Source organism: Notothenia coriiceps, unplaced genomic scaffold (genome assembly GCF_000735185.1).
Source record: "Notothenia coriiceps isolate Sejong01 unplaced genomic scaffold, NC01 NC01_scaffold00038212, whole genome shotgun sequence".
NCBI lineage: Eukaryota > Metazoa > Chordata > Actinopteri > Perciformes > Nototheniidae > Notothenia > Notothenia coriiceps.
Genome location: NW_011370913.1, coordinates 142,027 through 153,596, shown reverse-complemented (window position 1 = coordinate 153,596; position 11,570 = coordinate 142,027). Strand labels below are relative to the sequence as shown.

At 42.1% G+C, this 11,570-nt stretch overlaps 1 protein-coding gene across 1 annotated transcript in view; it reads left to right on the top strand.

Moving 5' to 3' along the window:
- prrt4b (proline rich transmembrane protein 4b) overlaps window positions 1-11,570 on the top strand; it is a 25,984-nt gene that overhangs the window by 3,958 nt on the left and 10,456 nt on the right. Inside the window, exon 2 of the mRNA XM_010797653.1 lies at window positions 4,432-5,633. Coding sequence (XP_010795955.1) covers window positions 4,523-5,633 — 1,111 coding nt within the window. The 5' untranslated portion in view covers window positions 4,432-4,522. The remainder of the gene's footprint in view (window positions 1-4,431; window positions 5,634-11,570) is intronic.

Genomic DNA, 11,570 nt, shown 5'->3' with positions numbered 1-11,570 from the left:
TGAGGCGTCCAGAGATCAGAGGTTTCCATTGTTCTGGATGAGAGATAAACCTCTTACATGTGAACGTTTTGTGGAAGAACCGTAACAGATATCTGTGAAATTTCAAAACGTGAAGCATGTCAAGGAGGTTGAGTATCTGAAGTGTGATTTTTGTGTACTTTCGGGTTAATAATGTGGCCTTTTTGGCAGTTTAACTAAAGGTGTGCGGCTGCTGCTGTGAGGAAATATCTGCCTGAAATTACAATGGGCTTTAATGGAGACATGTTGAACGTTTTTGTCACTTCACGCCTCTCAAGAGGCACTTTGTTTAATTATTTTTGCTTCATTATTTGTCATTTTTCAAGCTACGGGATGTTTTCCTACGTTTGTCATGAAAAATTATGTCTCAGGAATGTAGGGTTTGGGAATTATGGCAGTTTTAAAAAGATATATGAAGGCAAATTGGAAAACTGTCCTCCACTCTAACTCTGACATCACGCACTCTGCCTTAACGAGCTGCACAATGTTAAAGATCAAATGTTAAAAATGTGATGAATTATGGGATGTATCTCTGGAATTATGAAAGTTATGAATGAGAACAGTAATAGCCATCGATTCCCAACCGAGCTTTACGTTTTGATGTTTGAACGGAGTTTCTGCGATGTTCAATGCGGGAGAAGAAGCGCGGCAAAATAAGTCGGCGGAATAATAAACTTTTCGTGCGTAGAAGAACAGTTAGTTGGAATACTGTTAACAGCATTCCCACTAAATTACCAGGGACTATTGACTGAAGCTGGCTGCATGATGTCTGTGTGGGGGTCTGTTACAACGCAGTGAGGGTATATGAGAGAGAAACCACTTGAAAATGGTGCCAAACAGTTCACTTGGATGGGGAATGATGTAACACAAACAGCAGTGAGAGAAATGTTACCAAGACAGATATAAGAGTGCAAGATCCTCCTAAAGATGTTCAAAACTGTGGATCTATTCCTTTAAAATGTGCGAAACAACACATGTCTGCTCTTGTTTTTGGACAAACTAGCCAGTGGAAATGTAATATCGCAAAATATGGAGGCCAATAATACGAGGGATTCATTTTAAATTACAGTATTGATATTGCGTGTAAAATCTCTAATCAATCTTTATTGATATAAACAGTGTAGTGTTATCAGTAACAATGAAGTTAATGACCTGTTAAATTATTACTGGGACTGAAAGAAAACAAATAATACTGTAGTTCTGTCTTTGAGGACATTTATCATCTTAAATTCATGTTTTCTTCTTGGTGGTTTCTGCCCTGGCCGTATTGACGCCTACATGGATTGATAGATGGATAGTCCGACACTTGGGCGCTATATTAAGCTCTTAAACACTTCATAAAGCCCTTCAAATGTACTGCTTTACGCACAAATAAACCCCTGCTGGCTTATAGCGGCCAGTCAGATTGAATTCCTGCAAAATTGACATCCCTGCGTGGCGTCAAAGTCAGGAGAGGACAACGGGAACAAAACGTTGACTCCTTAGATGGGAGATAGAGCATTGAGATGTTAAGGAGCTGCAATCCAACAGCACGTGGGAGGATGTAAATACAAGTGCACCTACAGATTACCATAGGGATAATTCTAGAGTGAGAAGTAGTGCTTGTAAATATGCATGCCCACACAGAGCATTCAGAAAACTGTCTCCCCAAACAGCAGCCATTTGCAGGGAGGTGAATTACTCCATTATCCTGGACGGTGCCATTGATTCACACGCTTATAGCAAGTTTGTTGAGTAGTAATGACATGGTCACACCGTCACACCGTCAATCCGTCTCCAATTGTGACTCCCCTCAGTGGAGAGCCTCTCCATTTCAATCACTCAGGAGCGACACTCTTATTCAGTCCTACACCTTTCCGTTTCTCTCCTTTTCCATTCTCAGGCAATCCAATTTTCATCTTTCTCTCTCGTTAGATTTACTACAGTGGCCTTAATATGCTCTCACAGGGGCTTGCAACTCTGCCCTCAGACTCATTTAGAAAAGAGGATTTTCCATAGAGAAATATGTTACAGCAGGTGGGAAGCTGATTGAGAACAAGATGGCTGATGGTCCTCGGAGAAGTGAGAGAGTGGGGGCTTCTCACAAACCCACACACACACACAGACTCAATTGGAAGGCAGGAGTCTGTTTACAGAGTTAATGAAAGAGGCTCTGGCATCAAACTGAAATGAGCATTAGGGAGACTGCAGCAGAGTTGACTCTCCTTGACGACCGATGCCTCAACTGCATGTCAATACGGAGTCTTTGTCTCTCTTTCTCTCCTCTATTGCCCTTGTCTTTTGCTCTCTGCCTTTCTCTCTACTACAGTGTCTTTGTCAGGAACAGCCAAATAAACGCCAGTGAAATAATAGAGAGGACTTGTAAATTCCCAACTGACACTTTTTATAGTTCCTTTCCACTTGCTCAAACCAGACGATGCTTCAACCAGGAGGCTTGTTTTTGATGTGGTGACGAGGGGTGTCAAGAAAGTTAAGTGGCTAGCACTGTACATCTTGTGTTAGCTTCACTGCTAGTAATGTTATCAATTAATGCAGTTCTAATGGAGTAGTGGGACATACAGTAGCTAATGGTAGAACACCCTTCAAAAGTGATATATGCTCATTATTATTAATGTAAGGATATTCTTTATTGGGGCTTTAATAGATAATTATAATGCTATGATCAATAGTTGGATTAAATTCTAACAACTACAGGCGGATAATCTTTGATAAAGTGCCAAGATAAGATGAGTCACCCCTCACCAAAATAACTCGAATCTAATTTTTAAAAAAGTAATAAAAAGCAATGTAAATGCTTATGTTAGTGGAAAGAATGGGATCGACACATCCTAAAACTGTTGTTGAAAATTAAATGTCCTGAACTTGTAAAAGTGATACTGGAGTGAAATGTGAGAATGTTAGCAAGACAAAACTATTCCCTCTGTTTAAATAATTGATCAGTTGTGCATCAGATCGACAAAAAGGCAATCAAGGATAAAAGATAATTTCCCCCAAGCTTCAAAACTAATTATAATGTTTCTATAAATAAACTTGGTTACTCAACAAGACATCTTTCCCTTTTGCTTTAAAGGCAGCTTTTAATAGTGTATTGGCCATTATGTAAGCAATCATAAGTAGCTGGCAACATGTCTTGAAAAAGGGAATAAAGTGTGCATGTGTGGATGTGTGTGCCTTCCACAGAACAGTACATGTGGGCGAACCAGTATACAAGCTCTAACATGCAGAGTCAGATCTAAATTAATCTACAATCATATCTCTGTACGCATCAAATGTGACCAGGTGCGGGCTGGTTGGTGCAAGCTTGAGGTCGGAGCCTATGGGTCGGAGTTATCCAAAGACAACCTTACTTCATTGGAAGCTGGTTTTCATGTTGTTTAGTCAAAATGCTAAAACTGGAGAGTGTGTGGGAAGCTTTACGTTTGACCGCCCGCAGACTTCATATCTCAGCATCTGACTGTGCAATGGCTAGTTTCATCCCTCTAGGTGGGAACAGAGGGGGAGATGGCAGGCAAAGATTCTGCAAGCAAGAGTCTCTGATGGTAGGGACTGATTGATCTTCTTGATGGATACAAAATAAAAAGCTATAACTTAGAGGAAGATAGAGAGAACTGGCGTGGACTAGGTCATAAATAAACTTGTCAGAGAAGAACAGAAGATGGAAAGTGTAAAATGACACTCATAAAGAGAGCATGATAGAGAAGCAGGAGAGAACTTCACTGATGGCAGATTTCAGTGAATATTGATGTTTTTTTGCCCTCCCACACAAACAGATCTTTCCTTCCGCTTTAAAGAACAAATAAATCCGAGATTGAAAGAGAACAAGGCCAGAGCTGGGGGTTAGGGTGGAGGGAGGGGGGGGGGTGTAAGTACAGCTAAGGCATACAGGTTGTTGTTCTCACAGGGGAAATTCCTTTGGTGCTCCAGTCCTTTCACTGAGGCAACAGACTAGTGATTTTGAACCTCTCTGAGCTCCTCTCTGTGTCTTATGTTGGCAACCCGGACCCTAATTCTTTACTAACCTCCCCCCCTACCCTACACACACATTATTTATTGACCACTCCTCACTGAGTACTATACATTACGATGGTAGTCTTTTAAGTTTCAGTCTTCTAATTGGTCAGTCCTTGTAGCCGCCCAAACACAGCAAGACAGCATGACATAAATACTGACCTCCACATAACGGGACACCACTAATTGTGGGGTGTCTATAATACCAAAGTCTTGTTGTGATTTGAGGAGGGTAAGATATTGTTTTAGCTTGTTAACTTAGGCAGCGTGTGATGGCTGGCATAGTTTCTATGCTTGATTTACTTCAGCTGAGAAAGCAGGTCGCAGTTTTCATCAACTCAAATGTAGCTGCCTGAGAGTGAAGAAAGTGTGTCACCAAGTGTCCTGTGTGTTCTTGTCTTTTAGGCCATTTTGCCGGAGAGCCAGCCAAACCCGCCTCAGGGAGCAGGGGAATGGAGAACACCATGTGAACGTTCCGTACGCCACTGTCGCCAGCATGCTTCGCCTCCTCCGGACCTTGGCTTTTTGCTTCTGGTGTTTTTTGCTACTTCACAAGCAGGCTGTGGCTGACGAAGAGGGCCTTTGGGGAACAACGGCATCAAGTGAAGACCCACCTTTAAAAAAAACAAGCTCCTACTGGTGGACCCCATCTCTGCCAAAGCTTCCTTTGATTCTCTCACTACCCGAACTACCCAAACTACCCTCACTACCCAAACTACCCTCACTACCCAAACTACCCTTCCATATTCCTTACTTATCCGGGAGCAGGGACAGTGAGGATGAGGCTGCCGCGTTGACCACAACCGCCAAAGGTCTGACAGAACCAATCGATCCCTCGCAAGACAACTCGGGTTCAGGCGAAGGGAGTATTCTTGAATCCTCTGATCCACCCATCACTTCCACTCAGAGGTTCCTAACCAGCGTGACACAGATAAGAACGGACTCACTTCCCACAGGGACATCAGATTCTCCACACAGCAGCATAGCGCAGAGCCACAATGACACTCTTGTTTCAGACTCCTACTCTCCCACAAGCAGTTCTATCAGAAACACTCTGTTCACCAACAGTCCCACCAGCACAAGCACTCCTGGACAAAATGCAACATCGAGGGGCACCCCACCAGCAGCAGGGCCCAGCATGGGTGCCACTACGCAACACCTCCCAGAGGAACACACTGATAAAGAGGAGGCGGAAGATTTTACAGGAAAGATATATTTGACGGTAGCTCCAGAAACCACAGTACCCACTGTGTTGACATGGGCAGAAGTCCAAACCACGACAACAACCCCAGGACTGGTGGAGACCACACTGACAAGCACACACTCTCTGAGGCATATCACTCCCGCTACATCCTCAGAAACCACGTTTGTCAGAAAACCACTAGACTCCACTGTTGGTGTTACCCTCCGTGCTGGAGAGGCCACGATGACAGAAACTCTACCCACCCAAAGTGAGGCTTACCTGGACTCCTCTGAGACCAGGTCGGGGCCCACTGAGGACCAGCCGGGGGTAATCACCACTGCCAATGGGATCGATCACAAATTAGTGCCAGAATCCATAACAAGCACAACCCAGAGCCAAAGGGTTAACTTCTCAACAGCAGGAGGTAAGCAAAGTTAAACAAATCAATGGAGGCTGGATTGACTCTATAGATGTGATCAATCATTGGAAGGCAGGTTTTAGGTGTTCAATAGCTGGCTATCAAAAGGCTACTAGCAGTTTGGTTCGATCAATGACATTTCTGACATGGTGCGTGGTCAAAGGGCCGACATCAGCATAAATCTAGATCTTCTTGAAACCCTGTGAAATTGGTGAGTCTAGAATCAACATTTACATGATTGTAAACAATGATTATGTGTTGGAATTTCTGTTTGCGTTGCTTGGACAGAGATTCTTAAAGGTAGAGTTTGATATGTGTTATTACTAGGAGGAGGATTTATCGGATGGATATTTATTTAGGCTACTAATCCTGTGGGAAAACAATTTTAGCAACATGACGGCTTTCAGGAATGGAAGTTAATCCACAACATAGCAATCAAAACCATCAAAATGCATTCATCTTTTATTGTATTGGAAATACAATAAAAGATGAATGCATTTTTTTATTCTTGCTTCCCACATACTTTGAACTATTTATTAAAAATAGTTATGGCATCAAAGCCTGTTGTGCAAGGCTTCTTTGAGTGATGTGTTATTGTTCACTTAGTAAAATTATCAGTGAGTCATTTGTACCGAACTGTTAACTATGAATTTAACAGTGTATGATGAGTTTTAAAGCCACAAATACAATCCAACATCGCTTAAAACCATTACTTCAGTGAATGGAAGGAGAGGGTATTGGATTGAAATACCGCTCAATGGGGGTTTTGTTCCTCACAGAGCATTAAAATGGGAAGATGATGATCTAAAATAGCTTCTGGTAGCCAGTAGGTTCCAGGAGTCTTTGACACGACATTGAGGCAGTACCTCTTTCTTCAAGGCCCATCCCCCAGCACTGGTGGCAGTCTGGTGTCTGTATGCCTAATGAGCCTTCAGAGGAAGGGCCTCCTCCAGGTACAGATGCATTTATCATGTAGGGTCAAAGGTCGGGCAGGAAAATGATGAGTCGATTATTCTAAGCCTGAGAGACTGTGTCCGTATGATAAAAGCATGATTGTTTGGAGGATGTTTACACAGAGTAGTGTCTGCAATATGTAGGGCATATTGGTATTTTCTGGGTGCCTATAAATTAGCTTTTGCCACCAAATGGTCCATTTATATCAGTTCACATACATTATTATCAAATCTAACAGATAGTGCCTAAACCATAGTGCAAAAACAATAACGGACCAATACAATTATATGAAATGAACAAAGTGATCCCCAAGTTTGCCATTCAAAATAAAAAACTATATTTTTTACAGTTGTAAACCCAAAACGGAATCACATATTTTCAAAGCCTATTTGTCAATATTTTAAATAATGCTTAGCTTATTGCTAGAAAATATATCTTGGAATGATCGATTTAGTAGTTCATCTGGAGCCTTCAATCATATGACAATATCTTTCTGTGCGGACAAAGTCCCTTTCTCATATGCGATACGTTAAAAAGCTTGAGAAAAGCTAGAAAATATACATTGATATGAGATCGTCAATTTGAGTTTCAGAGGTCAACTTTAAGACATCCGCTTTTAGAGACTTATAGATAGCAATCTATTCTTCACAATAAGTAAAGTAACATTAACAGTTCATTTACTTTAAAAAACAGGTTGGAGGGGAATATTTTCTCCCAGTGCTGGAATGCAAGCTTTTGAGATCTCCCACTCGGCTTTACGCTGATTGTTTTAAAACTTGTGATGTTTTGTCTACCCAGTGTTGTGTCTGCACTTGTTTTCAGCTGTGGCATACAGGAAAGACAAGGGGTTGGGGCTGGTGGGGGGGAGGGCTGCTGTGGCCGTGTATCAGTATTCCAAGCGCACACTCAGCGAAATCACCTCCTCTCCAGTGGGACCATCGGCTCGCCAGTCGCTGTTCATGGATGCTGAACATGCTTCTCGCCATTTAGTCTAGTCCCTCCCCGTTCCCCTCATCTGCTATTTTTTGCCTCTGTACAAACACACATCCCTGTCACTTTTTTCCCAAGGACAGACGGCTATGGCTGCTCTGAAGGGTGAAAATGTCCTGACAGGGATAAGGGAAGCTTCTAGTCAGCCATGTAGAAATGAAACCTATTAAAAATATGGTGCATTTACACATCGTAGTAGTCTGCTTGGTTTGGACTCTTACAGTGTTTAAACACTCCCACCTTGCCAAAGGACATAGGAGGAGACGATTATGAAAATGAAAGCGTGGCACCCCTGCATTATCATACATTATCCAAAAGTGAGCATTCTGTATGTGTGCTGTGATGTATTTTAAGCTGCACAGGGTGAATCACTCCCCTGCTGGAGGTGTGGAACATCTTCATCACGCAAACAGGTTTTCATTGATCGAGAGGGTGTTCACCATGTGGCGATGCCCTTGAGAATGCTGTCAGGTATCTAAAAAAACAAAAACAGCTCTGCATCTGTTTCCAGTCCTCCACTAAAGGACAACTGATAGCAAGGGCAATAATGAGAGAGAGCAGAAACACAACACAGAGGCTGTGATGTGGGGGCTGAACATGTAGGCTTTCTAAACCCTCGCAGATAGCCACTGCTGTAAATTCTCTTCCAAAAAGCTTTCCTTTCTCCTGCTCCTTCTTTCCCCTCCTCCCACCCTTTTCATTACTGTATGTCGCACTAATAAGCAGCAGCCTCAACACACTCCATTAATACGTGCAAGGATGAATTGACCGGAGAGATACCAAAAACCTAAAGCACAGCCATTGATAGATACATTGATTAAGGAAATGGATTTACATGCAGATGCACATGACATGAATATCTGATGCCCCAGTATGGAATTGACATGGAAAAATTGCATTAATGCTAATGGCAAGCTGGGGTGACTTTATATTATGTTAACATTCTCATAATGACTCCTTTAGCCGAGTCCATGAGTTATACAAATCTGGATGGATTTAGCCTGTTTGTTTTTCGGATTTCACATACAAATACGCAATTATAGAACAATAGGGATTATTTTTCACCTCTATTCATACTGATTTTTAAAGTCAGAGGGTGTAATGCAGTTTGAAAATCCTGTAAACCCCCTAGTAACTATCCTAGAACTGAACCAAATTAGCAACAGCATGATGACATTTTGTGCAATCCTAATCATTTTTCTTCATCTGATTACGCGCTTCCGACTCTCTAATGTACCGCTATCCAAGCCTTTCCTCTTCTGTGTTATCACTCTAAGCTCAAGGTGTTTGCTACAGAGCCGCGCACTCTTCACAAACTCACTCGGGGCTTACTGTACGCAGATAAAGAAGAGTGTAATGGATTCCATCGTCTTCTATTGTTCCTTATTTCTGGAAGCAAAAGATAATGAGGAGCCTCTGAAAATGTAAACACTATGAATAACTACCGTGGTTAAAGGGCCTTCGTTACTTCAACAATGTTGCCCACTGTGGGTGCCACTTTAAATTATAGTTTGGCAATAAGTGTGATTGAAACCTAAATAAAAAAAATAGGAACAACAGACAGAACGTCATACTCTAAGGTCATGAAGGCCAAATGAAATGACGTGGTAGTTAAACTAAATCAGTAAAATGACAATTCAGCACATGTGTAATGATGAGCTGTTCAGCAAAACCTCTCATCTCTTTTTGCTTTTATTTACTCTGTCAGCAGGGTTTCTGTGAATAGCCAGTCGTCAGAAATGTTGCTTGTGATGTGCTAAAGAGTTGATTTCCATCCATGAGTGAGTGAGCTCAGTTGCTAGGTTTTGACAAACATTATCGTCTTCCAACAATGAATAAACTGAATAGCGTGATTTTGGCTTTTGTGTATTTTGTGATGTGCGTTCTTGCAGCAAACACTGGGACTCATTCCTTAAAGGTCCCCTATTATACTATTTTTCAAGAATAAATTATAGGTCTCAGATTTATAAAAAGAAATGTCTCTTAGGTGTTTGGCTCGAAATACCAAACAGACCATTGTAGCGTGCCATAAACCCCTCTGTTTCAAAAGTGCCGATTCTGTATCTGTAGCTTTAAATGCAAATGAGCTGCTGCTGGCCACGCCCCTCTGTTAAGTTATTGGTTTAAAAAACACAATGGTGCTGGAGATTCAGATGATAAGGTGGGCGGGTGTTACCTTGGTTGGTTATTGGCAAATTGATGCACTACCCAGAATCTGATCAGCGCATTTTCAGACTGGTTTTTATGTAGATGGATCAGGACAAAAAGAGAGAGAATCTTTGTTCCTGGAAATTTCAGAATCTCTTAACACAGAGGGGACACATGTTTATGTATAAAATACATGAAAAAGTGGATTTTGCATTAGGTGACCTTTAAAGGTGGGGTAGGTCATTTTGGAGAAACCAGCTCGAGTGCGCTAGAATTTGAAAATACACAGCCGGAACATATCTGCCACTTCCTTACAGAGCCCCTCCTCCAACACACCTGAAAACGCACATGACCAATGAGGGCACGAGATAAGTTTGTGCACAGATGGAAGGCTGACAGGCAGGNTGTCGTTCGTCGTCGTGTCTAGTGTGTGTGTGTGTGTGTGTGTGTGTGTGTGTGTGTGTGTGTGTGTGTGTGTGTGTGTGTGTGTGTGTGTGTGTGTGTGTGTGTGTGTATAAAGGTGTGTGTAGGTGTCCAGTAACAGGTGTGTGTCTGGTTTCCTCCTCAGGTTCGGTGCAGAGAGACTTCTGGTCACCTGATCCCTCGCCCAGCAGGGGGGTGAGGAGCCCTCCCCCCTCCTCTTCCTCCCTGTGTGAAGAGGAGCGACTGCAGCCTCACCTGAGACTGACTCACCTGGAGAGGGGCAGGAAGCATCGAGGCATACAGGTGAGGAGGCTATTTACAACTCTTTCTCAGATCTCTTACAATGTGGGTTGTTTTAGGAATCAATAATCCGTAACAGAGGGGTCTCAGGTGAGTCAGCAGCCTCACCTGAGACCCCTCTGTTACGGATTATTACCTGAGACTCCTGAGAGAGAGACAGGAAGCTTCGTACAGGTGAGGGGGAGATATTTCACTGGATTAAAACTCCCACTGTACATTTTACATTCAATCTAATATTTAATAATCCATTCCTTGCACAATTAATACATGTAAATATAAATATAGAGATGTGTGTATTGGGATAAACCCCTTGAGATGCACCATCTGGTTTTCAAGGGGGTCCCGACAAAAGCAACGTGTTACAGACAGACATGAACAAAATAACAGAAAGCAAAGCAGGACAAACCACGTACCGTCTGTTAGGTAAAATGCATGAAGTAATTCATACACGCATTACAGAGTGTCTGATAGACCAGTTTGATCAATAACAAGAGCAGCTGAGAGTGAGATGATGATGCTGAAACACTCCCAGTGCTGACAGGGATCTAATGTCCTGTTTATATTTTGTGACTGTAACTTTCTATTTCCACATGTTTATTTTTTACTTTTTTAATGCTATTTTATTGCTGTTTGGGATGTTTCTAGTCTTTTAACTTCTCCATTGTACAATGCCTCGTCTTGTTATGCTGCTTCAACGCAAACATTTCCTTAAATTGGGATCAATAAAGTCCTTCTTATCTTTATCTTATCTTAAAACTCTTTATCAGATCTGTTAGAATGCTGTTTTTTAGGAATCAATACTCCACAGTAAATGCAGGGAGGTGGTGTTTCTGTGTTGGTCCCTGAAGACAGCATCTCCTGGTCCAATGGCACTCCTCCATGTGATTTTGGATTATTGCAGAAAATAGTCTCAATTGTTTTGATTCTTACTCGTTTAGTTCAGCAGGATAATCTCCACATGTTAACTCCACTGAATTAAGAAGATAATTTTAGGCTTTAACTGACTTCACGTCACCACCGCTAAGCTAAAGGTGGCTAATGTTGGGCTATAAAGGAACTACAGCACGGTCACATGACTTCACTTCACCACCGCTAAGCTGAAGGTGGCTAATGTTGGCGCTATAAAGA